Consider the following 18,612-nt stretch of genomic DNA (forward strand, 5'->3'; position numbering starts at 1 on the left):
GGGTCAAGGTCCAAGCACTTACATCACTGGGATGCTCCATGCTGCTACAGCAACCAATCTTGCTAGGTTGCTCTGTGGTTTGATGTAAGATCCAGGGATCAATGAAAGATCTTTTGGACTAATGGCATTTTTCAAAATACACCATTAAGATAGTTTTTGGGGTGCTAAGGTTTAGGAATAGCATAGTTATCTTTTTCTTATCACACAATTTACATTCTATAGACATAGCTTGTGTGCATGGAAGTATATAAGGAGGGTTTTTTCCCAAGTACAGGAATTAATACTATACTTTTTATTAGTGAATTCTATGAAGAGACCATCTATGTTATTAAAAAGAAAAAAGTTAGGTTAATTTCTACTAAACTGTTTTTAGTCTTACAGTTTAGGTGAATTTTTCTCTTTGTGAAATACAGACTTAAAAGTCTTAAGTCACTGAAACATTTTCAAAAGCATTTAATAAGTAAATAAGGCAGATAATACATATTAAAACATTTCTCACTTAGAGGTAGAGATTTTGCTAGTGCTATTATAGAATCATCATAATTAAAATAAGGTTTCCCTTAAGTATGGAATCCAGTTCTCAGCCTATACTACTTTATTCAGTCTCTTGCCTCCATCCAATATCACTGAACTTCCCCCAGCACAAAGTAGACCTCACACATATAACAAACATAACTGACATTTGTATAATACTTAAAATATTTGACACAACATTTTAAAATGGGTCACATAAATGCTCACACACTTCAAATGGGATATATAAGCCATAAGTATAGGATTGGATTACTTATGTTAATAAAAATATGTATATGTATTTTTGTACATCCGCTCAAAATATATGTATCTGCTAAAGTCTAAAACTGACAGATTTTCCAGGCAGAGAAAGAAAAATATCATATGATATTACTTATATATAGAATCTAAGAAAATAATACAAAGGAATTTATTTACAAAACAGAAACAGACTCACAGACTTTGAAACTAACTATGGTTACCAAACGGAAAAGGCGGAAGGAAGAAAAAATTAGGAGGTTGGGATTAACATATACACTGCTATATATGTAATATAATCAGCAAGGACCTATTGTATAGTATGGGAAACTTTATTAAGTATTCTGCAATAACCTGTATGGGAAAAGTTATACATGTGTGTATGTATAACTAACTCACTCTGTTGTACACCTGAAACTAACACAACATTATAAATCAAATATACTCCAATGTAAAATTTTAAAAATTTAAAAAAATTTTAAAGAGATAAAAAAGCTGACATATTTTCAAATAATCCAGCAGTCTTAACAGAGTGTTGTAGAAGAAAAAAGTATATTTCAAAGGCTTAATTCTCACTAACATACCAAAATTGACATTCTTATTAGAAAACAAAAATAAATTGGCATTAGGATTTGCAGGAACATAGATTTGGGTGGGTGTGATAACAGGCATAACACCTATAATAGAAACAGACAAAATTGAATTTTGTGGTAACACCAGGATTTGCCTGTGGACAGTAGAGATGGCTTTTTCTACCTTTTTGAGGGGGGAGGGGAGCAGATCATGTTTTCAACCACATTTTAGATGTCAACCATATATTCCACTGCAAAAATAAAAAATGATGTTATAACAGAGTTCCACATGTTTAAGTAGAAGAGCATGGAAATAAACTTTTTTCTTTCTCCCACCTCACAGGAAAGTTTAAATGTTGACATTTCCTTTCATATATGTGAAGTATTTAATAAGCGCAAAGAAGAGTGGTCCAAAGAAAATACATGGCTGAAAACTTAGAGGGTGATGCTTGATATTCAAGAAAAGCACAGGAAGAAGCTGAGTTGTCAGAGCATTTCCCTGTGTATAAGAGAAGGTGCATTGGTTGACAGAAGCGGAAGATTTAAATCATTTCAGAAACTATTCAAATAAATGCATTTATTCTATTTTTTCACCACAAATTCCAGTTTTTCCCTCTTTATTTGCCTTCCTTTAGTTTTCTTTGTTATTATCCCCATATCCCTTTAAATAAAGACAATGGAAGCTAATGATAAAGAGAAGTTAAATTTGCTTTTTCTATCAGTTCAGAAGCTTCTGATTCTAAAGTTCATTTTTCTTTGGCCTCAAATATTTAAATAGATAATGTGAAGGCCTAAAAGTAAGTTGGTTACTTTTTATTTCAAGGGAAACACACAGTTTTAGGGGTTAGCTTTTTTTATAAAAACATCCTGCCCTCAAAAGCATCTGGATCCCAGGCAGAGGGTTTGGGGAATGACTGAATGCAAAGAGCCCAAGAATTATCTTCAAGCAAAGTTTGGTTCAGTGTTTTGTTTTGTTTTGTGAAAAGAATCCAGTGTCATAGAAAATATCTTGTTATTTCAACTAGAATAACTACCTTTGGTTTGGAGTCCCTATAGCTTTAAGACTAACGTGTTTTAAATAACACCTTTTTTTTTTTTCTTGGTCTTATTAGATAATTTCACAATTCAAGATGCAGGAAAATAGACCAGGAAGAATATTGTTTGTCATTCAGTGCAAATGAAGAGGCATTCATTATTAAAACTCGTTGGATCTCCAATGCCAAATATGGAGTAAGCTGTCATACTTTCTGAAGACTCAGAGATCCCATTGCTATATGCAGGCAAAAGAAGACTGAGAAACACCTTGGTGACATTTTGATTATAATTTGAGCTATCATGAGAACAAAGAACTTCTAAAATTTGAATAATATATTTACAAAACAGAAATGGAGTCATCCATGTAGAAAACAAACATGTTTACCAAGGGGGGAGGGGGGAAGGAGAATTGTGAGAATAACTGTGAGATAATTGTGAGAATGACATATAAACACACTACTGGATATAAAATATATACGTAACCAACAAGGACCTACTGTGGAGCACAGGGAAGTCTTCTCAACGTTCTGTAACGATCCACCTGGGAAAAGAATCCTAAAAAGACTGCGTATATGTACACACAGGATTCATTTTACTGTATAGGTGGAGCCAGTGGTAAAGAGCCTGCCTGTCAAAGCAGGAGACGAAAAAGATGCAGTTTGATCCCTGGGTTGGAAAGATCCCCTAGAGGAGGGAATGGCAACCCACTCCAGTGTTCTTGCCTGGAAAATCCCAAGGACAGAGGAGCCTGGCGGGCTACAGTCCAGGGGGTCACAAAGAGTCAGACAGGACTGACACAACTTAGCACACAGCACACCGTACACCTGAAACTAACAGCGCTGTAAATCAACTACACTCCAACAGAAATTAAAAAAAAAATAAAATTGGAACAATAGAGAAAGATGAGCCTGCAGCACCACCAAGGAGAAGTTCTCTCCTCTGAAAGAGCATGCTGCCACACCTGCGGTCTGCTCTGGAGAGGTGGGCAAGAGTCCGGGCAGTGGCCACGCTCCTGTCCATGAACCTGGCAGCTCACCTTGGACCCCAGGCCTCAGAGGAAGGAAACAGACCTGGGGCTGCCTTCACGGGAAGCACTGACAGGGTGGATGCCTTAACAGATCCAATTCAGCGAAACGACTCCAATTAAATTTCATTTAAAAATACAATCTTCAGGATTATATTGTTTTGCTTTTAAAGCCTACTCCACCCTACTCTCTTGAATGATTCCAGAAGAATTGTTTAGGTAACTTACTTTTTTAAAACCTTCCTGTCAGAGCTGGTTTTTCCATCAGTCCTAATACACCATTTATATTTTTTTTTAAGAAAAGAAGAAAGCATTATAAAGATAGCCAAACAAGATGATATATATCATCTCTGCTAAGGTCCTGCTATGGAACTGAATTCCTTAAGTTTGAAATGCGTTCCATGAATGTAAAAGACATAAGCAGTCAGTCCTGATGGCTAAAAAAGGAGAATGAGGTAACAGTAACACTGATGGCTGTTTGTCTCAAATGTCCTATAAATAGGAATGTGAAATTAATTTTTTTTCAGCCTACATTCTCTCTATTGAAGGAAAATACTCTTGCAGTAAGCTGAGGTAAGGTGTTTAATAGAGAAAAATTAACATCTGAATTGTCATTTCCCGGCTTGTAATTTGGGAACTTCTTAACTGAAACAAACAGGATACCAAGGTGCATATTTCCTGTAAAACTCCTGAACGCAGGATGACTCTTTGGTGGGGGGAGCAGACAAATCTACTGGATGCAGGATGACTCTTTGGTGGGGGAAACAGACAAATCTACTGGGTTTATCTCCCCCTGCTGTATGTGAGCAGCAGGACAGTTGGAAGAGGGCTTACACGAGGCCTGCTATTGTAACAGCTGGTGGCTTTGGCATTTTCGTATAAACATGCAAGCCGAAGAGAAATTTCTCCTTTCTAATTGGCCCTGTTTCCCCTTTCCTGGGACATTCCACAATGCCACCAACAATGAAGTGCTCAGAGAGGAGGAATCATTTCTGTTTATGTGAAAATAGATCTGAACTCTGCAAGGCAAGGGAAGAAATAATAAAAAAGCTTCAAAGACAAACACAGAGAAGTTATAATCAAATCTGGATGCTGTTTCTGAGATCTGACGGAGCTCCTCCATACACCAGCGCTGCATATGCCGGGAGCTAGGACCAACTAACTACCTTCCAGCCCTGTCTGCTCCATCCCCTGCGTAGCCCCGGCCAAGCTGTTTGCTGAAGCTGAGCCACGGCCCTGCCTGGGTTAAGCATGGATAATGCTCTCAAACACAAGCAAACTGTCTCATGCTCAGGGGTACTTCCTATATACTAAGCCATTGGTTTCAAGTTTATAAAAGTGATGATCAAAAATGCCTTCAGGAGGCAGCATAGCATCGCAATAAGAGGGCATGGATTTTTGAGTCACTCACAATTGAAGGCAAACTCACTGCTACGTACTGGTTGTGTGACCTCGGTCATGCTATTTAATTTCTCTGAGGCTCAGTTTGCTCATCTGTAAAATGGGGATACCAGCATCTCTCTGAGTGGCAATAGAAAGATTAGAATCTGTTTTATGAAAAGCACCTAATGCAGAGTCAAAAGTGTTAGCAAGTTTCATCACCTGCTCTTGATGGTAACTATTCTTATTACTCATTGGAAAAGACCCTGCTGCTGGGAAAGATTGAGGGCAGAAGAAGACAACAGAGGAGAAAATGGTTGGATGGCATCACTGACTCAATGGACATGAGTTTGAGCAAACTCCAGAGGATAGTGAAGGACAGGGAAGCCTGGCGCGCGGCACTCCATGGGGTTGAAGAAAGTTGGACACAACTTAGCAACGGAACAACAATCCTTATTACATTTTACATCACAAAGTATATCTCCACACACAGTGTAACATAATGCATAGATTTTCTGTGATTCTAACCAGCAAGGATATTGCTATAATTCAGTTTAAGGGAAAACACGTGTAGAGTCTTGAAGCAATCCTAAATGTTGTGACCAGCTCACAACATCCTGGAGCAAATTAAATATTGTGCTCTATTCTTCGATTTCTGCTCCTAAGAAACATGAAAATGTGTGCATCCTTTTTAAAGGAAAAAGAAAAGTTTGGTTGACACCAGGATATAGGAAAGAAAAGTTTCATCCTGAATCTTTATCCAAATAACTCCACTGACTTCCCTTTGATGGCAGTCAAATCACCCTTAGTGGTAAATACTGTTTCCCTAATAGAGTTCAAATCCAGCTTTCCTTTTGGTGCTTAAAGCCTGTTTCTTCTCATTTGCCACATTAGGCAATTAATTGGGTATTTATAGGCAGCTATCATATACCCCACTGTCATCGCTACTCAGTCATACATCTTAAATTCTCCACATCTTGTACTTAAACCCTACCCCTTAATCACCTCATCATCTTTGTCACATTTTAAAATTTTCCTTCCACTTAATCAACTCCATTTTCTAAATGAGAGTATGAACCATTATGCAGGATTCTACTAATGTAGCTTTCCTGAGGCTCAATGAAGATAAAGTATTTTCTTCTTAAGCGATTTCCTTAGATCCCAGGATAGTTTCTGCTTCTAGTGCAAGAGCATCACCATGGGAGCTGTTCTTGATCTGCACTTCGGTGTTGCCCTCAGTCCATTTCCATTATTAATGCCTTGGAAAGAGGCCCTCACGAGTGGGAGCTGAGCCAACCTGGAGTGGAGCACTCCCTCCCCAAGTACAGCCACTGGGCCACCCAGACACCCACACGCCTGGTTGGTTCTCTCCTGCCCAGTGTTCATAAGTGTTCAGACCTCATAGGGAAAAGAAACCCCTCCTGGTATTCCTCACACCTTCCTTGGTCCCTTGAGCTAAGAAACAAGAAAAATTCTTATGGCCAGAAGATGGGCAGCTTTCTATTTTGTCTGTCTCACCCTTTGTTAGTGTCAACTAGTTAATTTTTCTAGTGAATGACCATTACAATCTGTTCCATGTGGCTCCAAGGTACAGATGTTCTCAGTGCGGTGACCTACCACATGCTTTTCCATGGGATCTTAATAAAAGTTCTGCAAAGAAAAGGGCTCCATTGTCAAATAAGTTAAGGAAACTTGACATCTCCCTCTTAAAGACTCAAAGCTATCGTAGAACGTTAATGGATCTGAGAAACATCTAAGTAAAGAAAATCCACAGACCTTTGTTTAAGGCAGCTTCCCAAACTTGGTGGGACAACAGAGTCGTTTCTTGGTGGGACAACCATGAGGACTTCAAGAAAATAGTTTCTGCAGAGTGTATTTTGGAAATGCTGCGCCATACTGTGGTTCTCCTCTCAGTTTCCCTAAACAAGCTGTCATTGTCCATGATCTCCGATTCACTGTTTTCACCTGGGTGATCTGTCTAGCACAATGCTGTTTTTGGAGGATGCGCTCACATGACTGTGGTATCTACTTACTCTACCGACAACATATTTATCCAAGAGCCCCAAAGCTGGAAGGTAAAGGGGCTGGTTTGGCCCAATGCACATCTGGCAGTGAGAGTCCCAAGGCTTCCATATTGCCACTGTGACTCACCCAGTTGGTCAAGCTCCTTGTCAGTCAGCACTCGGCACAGAGTAGATGGTAGAGAAATGTTTGTTCAACAGAAGTTGAACAAATCAAAAAACAAATCAAAAAATGATTTGTTTTACTCTCTTTAGAGAGATATGCATGATTCTTCCAATGTTTCATGTTTGAAAAATAACTAATCGTGTGGATGGTTTTATTTTGCCCCAAGAGTCATGGCTACTGTAGATACTGCTCTGAGTTTATTAATTATCTATGATGTGCTTCCACTGACTCCTACTCACTGAGCCCTTGGCATGTGTTATTATTTAATTATCATAAGTGAAGGAAGTGTTTGATCTTCATATTACAGAGAAGGCAGATGTCATTGAGACAGATTAGGAAGGCTGTCTAGTGTCTCCAACCATTTCTTGTAGAGCTGGGTTTGTACTCAGATTCCCCTGATGAAGCCCAAACACACTCCACTCTATACCACACATGTACAACACATGCGAATGGGAAAACAGCCTAGAAGTTAGCTAATTTTTTCTAGCAATCATGTATTTTATTGCAATAATATATGTAACATAAAATGTATCATTTCCACCTTTTTTCATATGTGTGCAATTCCGTGGCATTAAGTACATTCACACTGTTGTAACCATCACCACCATCCATCCCCAGAACTTTCCCATCTTCCCCAACTGAGATTCTTTATCCATTAAACCCTAACTCTCCATTCCTCCCCACCCAGTCCTGGGCAACCACCTTTCTCCTTTCTCTCTCTATGAATTTAACTACTCTAAGTCCCTCATATACGTGGAATCATACAGAATTTGTCACTGATTTTTTGGCCTCACCATGTGGCATGTGGGATCTTGGTTCCCCAACCAGGGATTGAACCTGTGCCCCATGCAGTGGAAGCATGGAGTCTTATCCACTGGACCACCAGCGGGGGGTGGTGGTGGTGTAGTTGCTAAATTGTGTCCGACTCTTGAGACCCCATGGACTGTAGCCGGCCAGGCTCCTCTGTCCATACTGGAGTAGGTTGCCATTTCCTTCTCCAGGGGGGTCTTCCTGACCCAGGGATCGAACCCCAGTCTCCTGCATTGCAGGCAGAACCATCAGGGAAGTCCCTAATTTTTAAATTCTTGCTCTGGCCATAGAATCAACCACTCCGAAAAAAATCACGATAACGTTTTTATATCAACACAACACTGTTTGCAGGTTAATTAAAGTTGCTCGAAGGGAATTGGCTTGAACTTGGAAACAAAACCAGCCCCCAGTGAGCAAGAAGAAATCTGCCCATGTAGCAAGGACAGATCACTGCAAAGATGAGAAATCTGGGTAAGTCAAGGTGGCAGCTTAGCACCGTGGGTCTTTTGATGACTGAAATGTGGATATATTTCCCAAACATTTCTCTTTTTCCCCCCCTTTCAAACTGCTTTTCTGTTAATGTGTGAAAACAGTACAACTTGAGGGAAATGTAATCCACATGTTTTGGTGCATTTACACTTATATGCTCTTGAGAATACTGAAATGGCCTAACAATATATTTTCTGGTGGACCTTTTTTCATAGAAACATAATAATAGACTAAAAAACAAACTTAATCCCTAAAGGAGGGAAGCTCAATCTAAGTTTAAATTATTGAAATTTAAACATTCTTAAATACATTTCCAAGCTCATCTTTAAATGAAACTTTTAAAATATATTAATCAGTCTTTAGACTAGAGACTAAAGTTGTAAGATAAAAAAAATTCAATAACTGGTTCAACTTTGTTTTTTGGCTCAACTTTAGGAGACAGTAGGAAATGGGAAAAAAAAGAGGACAGATTTCAGAGATGTTCAGACCTGGATTCCAATTGGTGCTGTAAAACTTAGTAAATCTCAAATTTTCTCATCCCATAAAATGGACATAATAATGTATGGATTACAGAATTTTTCTAGAGCTTAAATAAATCATATGCATAAACAACTCATATATATAGTACATATAGACAAGACATACATTCCTCTGTTTCAAATTTGAATGTTCCACATGCAATGATGTTATTAAAATCTATTCACAAAAGGCATTTATATGCAGCAATGTAAATTATATTTTTCTTTTAAACTAAAAGAATGCAAAGATCAATCCCATGAAAGCAAGAAAAGGCACTAAAAGGTAAAGTCAGTTACTTAAGGTCACATATTAACTTGAAGGCCCAGCAACAAAGAGAAAGCAGTTCATTACAAATTTATGGGACGTAAACCGTTGAGGATATTTTTTTAAATCTACGTAGGGTTGTATTTCTCTTTCTGTGGTTAAAGCATCTTGGTGCTTTTATTTCACCATATACTCTTCTGAAATCTCCCCAGATGTCTTGTACTTTTTCTTAATTTTTAAGTTAATTAAAACTAGGTGGTTTTTTTTTTTTTTGGCTTCATTGTTTGAAAAGCATGATTTCTAGCAAAGGGTGGAATATAGAGTTCATAGGAACAGTTTCAACAGACACAGGGTTCTGAGGAGGTCTAACAGGTCACCCACTCCGAGCGTTACATCGCCACCATGACTTACATGATGTTCTGATGAAGGACAAGCTGGTAAGCACTGCAAGGTCCCTCATGCCTCCTCCTCTAGGCACTGCCCTAATCTCAGTCAAAGGATGAGCCCAGGGACACAGTGATGGCTCATGCCATGCCAGAGAAAGATACAACTGCTGGGAGATAGGGTTCCATAAAAGTCAGTACCCAGTTCACACAGAAGACAGCATTCACTCCTGCTAAAAAGGAGACCAGCAATGAATCTCACAGACCCAGTTCAATGCCAAATAAACCCATAAAGTTGGAAGGTGATCGCGTGAGTGGAATATCGCAAATGACCCATTGGTTAGGTTTAACTATCTGAAGGGTTTATCTAAGATGTTTTGTTTTTTATTTTGATGTGGACCATTTTTAAAGTGTTAATTGAATTTGTTACAACAGTGCTTCTATGTTTTGTTTCTTGGGGCACCAGGCATATGGGATCTTAGCTCTGGACCAGGAATTGAATTTGCATCCCCTGCGCTAGAAGGCAAAAAGTCTTAACCACCAGGACCTCCAGGCAAGTCCCCTCAAAGTCCTTATTTAACCCTTTCACTACCATTTCTTTGCCTCCACCAACACTTCTTATTAGTATTTACAGTACAGTGTATGCCTAGTCAAAATTCAACTATAACCCTTTTAAATCAAAAGATGGTTTACTCTACTGATTTTTTTTTTTTTTTATGTTTAAGTCTTCTTAACAGAATTAATCTTGACATCTTAAGGAAATGGATTTAAGGAGAACAATTTTCCCATGGCATTCAGCCCAACTGCCATCTTTGCATGAACCATAGAGTTCCTACCTGGCAATGCTGAAGGAGCACCAAGCCTTTCCTCTTTCAGAGAGGACTAAAGTCACCTTCTCCAGTTGGGAATAAACCCGGCAATGAGGTCAAGCAACTCCTCTAGCCTGAAGCCCACTTGGAGGCAAAGTTAATGTCACTTTTTAATTATCCAATTTAATTCCACAACATGGAAGTCCAAACTGAACGATAATTTCAAGTCTTGTGCATTTAGTTATTACTCAGGGTCTGATTTTACTCCTCCAACCAGTGTACCTGCGTCACGTGCATGTCCTGTGCTTAGTCACTCAGTCGTGCCTGACCCTTAGCGACCCCAGGGACTGTAGCCCACAGGCTCCTCTGTCCACGGGATTTCCCATGCAAGAATACTGGGGTGGGTAGGCATCCCCTTCTCCAGGGTATCTTCCCGATCCATGGATGGAAGCCACGTCTCTTGCATTGCAGGTGGATTCTTTACCATCTCTGTCACCAGAGAAGCCCAATTTACACGCCTCAATTCAGTTCAGTTCATTTGCTCAGTCCTGTCTGACTCTTTGAGACCCTCTGCCTAATTACATTTAATTAATTTATTCTTGAAAAATCTATCATAAATTCAGTATTTAAATCTGATCCAGAAAAAGACTTCTCTGGGTACCCAATGAAAGTTGGAAGTAGCAATTACAGCAAGGACTCAAGAATTGATCCCCGAAAACGTCTTGGATCACCAACTTTCAAGACAAAAATAACAAAACTTGCTGTACTATCAGTGAAACTTCCACTTTCCCTGTGGTTTTTTATTTATGTATTTATTTTATTTTGCTTTGATTTCTAGATTTGTTTCAACATTCAGTGGTCGGCTCAGGTGATGTCAAATACACCTCTAACCTCATGGATCATTCCATACAGTGAAACTTGAGAAAACACCCCAAACAATGTAGAAGTCCAATTAAGTAGGTATCCAGGAAAATTCTTTAGCCATATTTGGAAATATGAATTTCTAATAGTGAAAATAACTATGCACCCCAGAACTTCATTGATAACTTAGGACTGATTTGTAACATGAATTTCTGGTCCTTTAGACAGATTCACTTATCTTAGTGTCAGGGTTGATGAGGATGGTTGAAGAGTAACAACTGAGATCTTGGCCCCTTTCCCGGTTCCGAATAACAAGAACGTAAATTCCCTGAGCATGAAAGTCCAGCTCTCACGAAATATTTCTTCCTCACAGCACAGATAAGCATCGTTGATGGAGATCCCTAAGTTATATCAGCGACAGTAACTTGGCTCTTAGGGCTTCTCCAGTTCCTGATGGAAAGACATTCCTGGGGATGCTATTCACTCCTCCTGTTTCCTCCCTGCTCTCGTAGGAAGGAGTCACTCTAGCTATTCATTTCTCACTGAATGGTAATAATGTCTACGACCCTGTCTCACTGTAACGGGACTTCCAGAGAAGGCTGCAGGCACTCAACGTCAAATCATCTGAGAATACGCTGATTTATTTAGCTCTCAGGGCATTGCCATGGGTTAAGAGTTTAATCAAGTTAAAACTAATTGAGGGCTTTGGGAAGTACCATGGCTAGTCTATTTGAAAACCCACGTCCCTGCCAGCTTTCTCTCATTCTGTTAACACTCTGTAGAACCTTCTTCTCATCTCTGTCCTCCTTTCTTACAGCTTAGCCCTGGTCCCTGAAGGAGTATGTTCTTTCTAGAAGATAGATTATACGATATACACAATGTGAAAACTTTACACACTCTTCCTGTTGTCATCTAAAAGATCTTCCTACCTGGAAGAAATAACTTGCCTCACCTTTCACTCTCAGATTGGTTTTACTTAGAATTCCTTATAAGAACCAACATATTTAAACTTTATGGAGGAATATAAGCTGAGACTTTTGTTCCTCTTTAATTCGTCTTTTTTCCTAGTAAGATTTGTGACAACTTTTCCCTACGGCTGTTATCCATTATAGTAATTTAACTAAACTTTGAGGACTTGTGATTTCTGAAACATCATCTAATTTTCTATGTAAAGGGAAGCAAGAAAGCTAAAAGTAACTTTTTAAAAAGCAAGCTGAAGCCTTGTATAGCACAGAAGAGGAAGATTTGTAACTGTGCAAGATACTAGGGGGTCACTGCAATTAATATATGTACTTCAAACTGGAAACAAACTAAAGACATAAAATAAATCTCTTTCAGATAGCTTGCATAGGTAGCCAATCAGTTCATAAAAAAGCACATACTGCTTTAAATTGTCAAAAAGTCATTTTAGTTGTTTTTCATCTAATAGTTGTTTATCCTAATCATCATCCAGAAAACATCTGTTAAGTACTACCTTGGTATAAAGGGTGTTGGTTGGAGTTAAAATGACAGTGTCTTTGCCCTTCAGGAGCTTACAAAAGAAAGATGTTTCAGATCATCACTTATTAAAAAAAAGTCTTGCAAAACATTCAGAAATACAGTATGTTAGATCATCAAATAAAGAAGTACATTCAAATTCTAAAAAAGTAGCTATAAAATCCAAATGTCAATATTCCAATAATTTGGTTTGAGCTACATTAATTCATAACTCCAAGAGATGGTGAAGGACAGGGAAGCCTGGGGTGCTGCAGTCCATGGGGTCACAGAGAGTCAGACACGACTTAGTGACTAAACAACAACAATATTAATTCATAGCAATGACTGTTGTTCTTGAACCCAACGCTCCCTAGCTAAAAATTGTTACAGGTTCCAAATATGAATATTAAAATATAATGAGGAAAAAAAAAAACTTAAGAAAATTTTATTTAAAAGAACTTAAAGCTGCTTTCTGAAAACAGATCAGGGGACCAGCAGACAAAGGTAATTCAATTTAAAATCATTTTGTAGGATAGAACACTGCTGCCTTCTCACAACCCTGACACACTCACCACTCAAATACTTCCCAGAAGTGCTACTAGAATCAAACAACGGCCACGCACATTCACCAGGAGGTATCGGGAACAAGTTATGGTGAGAAACTTTAGAGTTATGTGTCAAATTGTATTTCAGTGACATCCTTTGAAGTTTGGAACTCAGCACCAAGACTGTTTTGGCACCTACACAGTACATGGAAGGACAATGTGTTCCTTTTTGGCTAAAAGGCCAGTAGCCAGTGGTGATCACAAGAAGATGAAAATGGAGAATGTGCTCAGTGGAAAGTGGCACTCCTTCCATATGTGATAACTAGTGTAAGATCTTCCCACTAAAGTCACAAATAAGATGATGTTTATATGATGGCCTTTTACTGAGGAAATGTGGTCTGAAATTTAATGTCCTTTTTTTCATTTCACTAATTAATAAATGAAAGTTTTTTCAATTTGAAAGCTTAAAATTCAGGACATTAGAAGTTTTACAAAAAATTTTGGTGGTCTAGTGGTTGAGATTCCTTGCTTCACTGCATGGGGCACAGGTTCAATCTTTGGTCAGGGAACTAAGATCCCAGATATCAGGCAGTATGGTCAAAAATTTAAAAAAAGGAAAGAAAAAGAAAAATTTCCATGAAATTAGAACCATTTTAGAAATCACACCTAAAAGCAGTCAATGAGAGCATCTGCCAAAAATAGGTTTGAGATTCTTCCCAAGCTCTTCCTCCAGGTCTCATTCCCACCCACCCCCCGCCTCCACTCACAGCTTAGGTAGTTGAGATCTGAGACCTCAGCCTAGATCTCCTTTACATTTTGATTTGTCTCTAATGTGATCGTTAGCTCCTCTTGAGGTCTCATTGTCCTGGCCTCTGGCTACCTCTCCAGGGTCACCTCTATTCCAGCCCTTTCTCAGTTCCTCCAGCACCTTGCTCAGCATCTCCACACCCCTCCCTCAGCCCACAGCAGTTTGGCCCAGCTGGCAACTGGTCATCAGTCATATGTCTGTCTACACTTCATTCTCAGGGACAGCTTTCCTGACTGCACTCTAGGCAAGGTCTTTCTCATCTGAGCTTTCAGATCATTCTGCTGTTGCCTCTGGTTCTCCATGGAAATGCCCATCTCATTTTTCTGAATTTATTATTCAAAAAAAAAGAAGCTCTGGCAAACTGTAAGTTCCATGAGTGACTGGGCCTGTCCTGGCTACAACTTTACTACCAGAATATCATAGAGTGTGTGGAACATGGTAGGCTTGGTGACTTGAGTTATGTGTGTGAATGTGGGTGTGTTTAAGGTTTTATCACTCAACCAGGTTACCTTAGTTAACTGTGAGCAAATTAGTAACTTGTGCCCAATGTGATGACGTGTCTGTCACTAAACTAATGGTGAGCTAAAACTAATGACTGCTCCACTCACTGGGGACTTACAGAATACCGGATGACTCAAGTTGGGCAAAGAGAGACATGATGCCTTTTCTCAACTCTACTCCAATTAATAATCAGTTTTTTTCTCCACCTTTAACAGTAAAATAGACTATAAAGGTCAAATGAGATAGTAGTTTAACAAACAATGTATGGAAAAAGAATACCAGTATGAGCAAAACTACAACTCACATTTACAGATAATTCATGAGCATTAACTAGTTAGCAAGCTTTAACTCTGACATGCATATACACAAATTAAATTTCATAACTGTTTACTAGAGATTGAAGGCAGTGGGAAATGACATGAAAAGATAGCATGCTGCAATAGATATAAATTAATAAAGGAGACAGTTTGGACTATACTACTTGGTTTATTTTAATATGGATAATGCTTATAAATATTGGAACAATGTATTCAGTGCTGACAATAATTATTTAAGCAGGAAAAAGAAATTTTGAAGAGGTAAATAATTTCCCATCCCTGTTAAAAGTGTATTCAACATTGGTGGACTAGTAGTTTTAAGGTTTTAATCAACTAGCATCTCCTATAGAGGACCTCTAATATGAGAATCTGAGGGAATGCTGTGGATTTATACCTTTCTTTAAAAGGTGCCATAAATATAATTCTCCAAGAAACAAGTTTCTAGTAATGACTAAGACAGAGAATCCTTCAGGCAAATAAGTGCAACGTATAGAAAATTCAGTACTGTTCACAAGAGGTTCACTAATAACAAAGGATGTATAAATAAATAGTTTTAATTATGATTGTCACTGTAAATATAAAGATGCAGTTATATATGTGAAACTGTAGAGCTACATTTAATGAATTAAAAAATGTGTCTCCACTGGCTAACTAGAAAACAGTGTAGCATAAAATCATTTTTACCTCTACACACCTTGCCTGTTTGGTAAATTCAACTCATTGAGGCATTATGGGAAAATCTGAGCTATTTCTATGGCATTCATGAGGTCTCCAATGAGGACATCCCTTACAAAGAAATGCAGAACTATTATTGATAAGTAAAATCAATGAAAATGACAATCCACAGAAAAAATTTAATTATTTACTGATAAATTCTCTTTGCATTTAATATCTCTTATCCTATCTGAGTAGCCTGCTACTGAGGCAGACTGAGCAGTAACTTTTTATCTGATGTCTATGAGTGGAATTGCCTCTTCCCTTCATGGGGAGTCCAGATGTGCTGCCCTCAAAAGACACTCAGATTCTAGCTCCAAAAATAATCTAAACACATGCATGTCACCTCAAATCTGAGACTTCTTTTGTTGATAACTCTACAGAGAGATTATAAGGTTAGTAAATAAGACAGACATAGCAAAAAGATGCCTAGGTCTTATCAAAATTAAAGAAACAAAAATAAAATTTTCCAAAAGGAGATTTAAAAGAGATTGCTGTACATCTTAGAATTTTATCAGTACATAATATATGCTCAATAATATAAATGAATAAATAATTTTCTTAGCTTTTATCCACATGCTGTTTTTTTTCACTACTTTTCTATAGCCCATAGCTATGTTGGTGGTTTTGTTGCTAAGTCGTGTCTGACTCTTCCGACCCCATAGACCACAGCCCGCCAGGCTCCTCTGTCCATGGGATTTCTCAGGCAAGAATACCGTAGTGGGTTGCCATTTCCTTCTCCAGAGAATCTTCCTGACCCAGCGATCTAACCCACATCCCCTGCATTGCAGGCGTATTCTTTACCACTGAGCCACCAGGGAAGTCCCATACCCTATAGCATTTCCCTGTTAATATGTGATCCCAATCTCTGATATACTTATACCTACTCTCTCTTACTTACCTCCCTTAATTCAATATAATGTTCTGTATACTCCTAAATATCAGAATTTCCTCCAATATGCTTTATTCATCATACTTCCCTCCTCTCATTCTTTTCATTTGGCCAATGGCCATGTCTAATCTGTTCTGGGACATTTTTATCCAGCTGCTCCCAAATCTTATAATTAGATTATACCCCAAAACAACTTAATAACAGCAGTTATTCAAGAAATGAGATCTGATACCTATAGAAGTAAACACTTATGCCATTTGACTGAGGTGACTAAGGGATTTGAGAAATACTCAAATTTCAAGCAAGGCAAACAGGATATAGTTTCAAGAAAACAATAACCAAAGTTATATTCTAACTAATTTTATTATTCTGTTAGAATTAAAGAAAAAATAAGGGAATGATTTGCGTATAGTTTGGAAAGACAGGGACTCGGTGGACAAGTACATAGAGGGGCTTTCCAGCAGTGGCCAGAACAGATACAGCAGATCTGAGGAATAGTCATTTCATGATTACTAGAGAAGTATGGTCTATGGGGGCCGATGGGTTGATTGCAAGCTGTCGCTATAATTTGGATACTCTGAGAGTTAGGCCTGAGGCTTCCGGCTACTGGAAAGAGAACTCTCCCTGGACCTGAAAAACTTGTCCATTTACCTTAAGGCCAAAATGTCTTCAGTGAGTCTGTTGGGTATAAGTCAACTTCTACAAATTCAATATATTTTGGACTTACTGAAAGCATTTGGTTTTTTTATCTCAACAAAGCTAAGATCCATACCCTAAACCATAGTATGGGAAGGGAAAAAAAAAAAAATGCCCTGGCCTGAGAAGTCAACAGCCTTGCTTGGACACCACCTCTATGGTGCCTGGCTTGCTTTCTCATCATCATATGAGCCAAGTGCAATTTCATAATATTTTCCACATCTATCGCCATCTATCTGTTGGCAGTAACATACAGCACTTATGTGAGTCCGTGATTCCACAGAATGGAGTTATATAATACAAGTAATTTTTGTCACCCAGACAATCAGAGTGAAAACACAAGTCTATAGCCTTAGCAAACATGCTTGTGGGTATGATTCTAGGATTCCCCTTTTATCCAAAATAAAAAATTTGGATAATGTCTTTACAAGCTGTTTGGAGGCTCATCAGTTACGTGCAAATATCAGCACATGGAATAAATTTATGAAGAAAGGAGTTAAGAAAAATAAAGATTTTCAAACCTGGGACTGATATCTTTCCCACAGTTGGATGCTGCATCTCCATAATGAGGTCATTGTGTAACACCTAAAATGTAAAAAAGGAGAGAAAATTTACTTACAAAGTAAATTTATGTTCAATCTCCAGGGATGTGAAAAGCTACCTATTCAATCCATTGAAAAAGATGATTACAAAACATAGAGATTTTTGAGATATTAATTTGAAATTATTTTAGGTTAAAATGTTTTCATTTTATATTAAACCAAGTGAAGCCAAAAAGAATTAGAAGACTCAAGGACTAGCCAACTTCATTTTTATAGTCTTCTTAGTCTTAAAAATGCTATTTGCTCTTAAATACAGGGTGTGATTCCCCTCTTTTCATCTATTTTTGATCCTCTAAATATTAAAGCTCAGCCTCTTCCTCCATGATCTCAAGCAGGATTAGACCAAGGTCAACTGCAGAAGGACAGAATATGAGAGGAAACAGGACCTGAACAGAGGAGCGCACTGTAGTACATATGTGCTCATAGCAATTTCTTCAGTGGAAGGTGTGGGGAGTCAGTCCAGTTTGAAAGGTGAATCAGAATATCCAGGAGGCCCAGGGACTACAGAAAGTGGACAAATCAAAGACACTGTGACAAGCCATGAGCAGAGCCAGCTGATAGGGAGCCCAGGTTAGAGTAGATCCTAGTCAGAGGCCTGAGCAGGAGACTGAAACCAAAGATGTTCTCAGTAGTCACAAGACCTTACTCATAAGACCAGGTTTTATAACTAGCACAAACTCAGAAAACTAGGACAACTGAGGAAAAAAGCCAGAAATCCCATCGTGGAGGACTGATTCAATCTCATGCACTGGACCAAGACAGGTATTTGGTGTCTCATCAAAAAGGTGGGTCTTCCCAGATGGCACTAGTAGTAAAGCACCCATCTGTCAATGCAGGAGACATAAGAGAAGCAGGGTCAGGCCCTGGGTAGGGAAGATCCCCTGGAGGAGGGCATGGCAATCGACTCCAGTATTCTTAACTAGAGAATCCCAAGGACAGAGCCTGGTGGACTACAGT

At 38.6% G+C, this 18,612-nt stretch overlaps 1 protein-coding gene across 2 annotated transcripts in view; it reads right to left on the reverse strand.

Moving 5' to 3' along the window:
- The window catches only part of SUGCT (succinyl-CoA:glutarate-CoA transferase), a 742,548-nt gene that overhangs the window by 91,038 nt on the left and 632,898 nt on the right, over positions 1-18,612 (reverse strand). The window contains exons 13-14 of one of the 2 annotated variants that reach the window (XR_006268585.1): positions 17,575-17,638; positions 15,446-15,537 (exon numbers count right to left, since the gene is read on the reverse strand). Coding sequence is in view for 1 of the 2 variants with exons in the window: in XM_043463531.1 (XP_043319466.1) it covers positions 17,575-17,638 (64 nt within the window). In the remaining variant the exon portion in view is untranslated. The remainder of the gene's footprint in view (positions 1-15,445; positions 15,538-17,574; positions 17,639-18,612) is intronic. The other variant, XM_043463531.1, reaches the window with a different exon arrangement.

The sequence above is a fragment of the Cervus canadensis genome, chromosome 3, assembly GCF_019320065.1.
Source record: "Cervus canadensis isolate Bull #8, Minnesota chromosome 3, ASM1932006v1, whole genome shotgun sequence".
Classification (NCBI taxonomy): domain Eukaryota; kingdom Metazoa; phylum Chordata; class Mammalia; order Artiodactyla; family Cervidae; genus Cervus; species Cervus canadensis.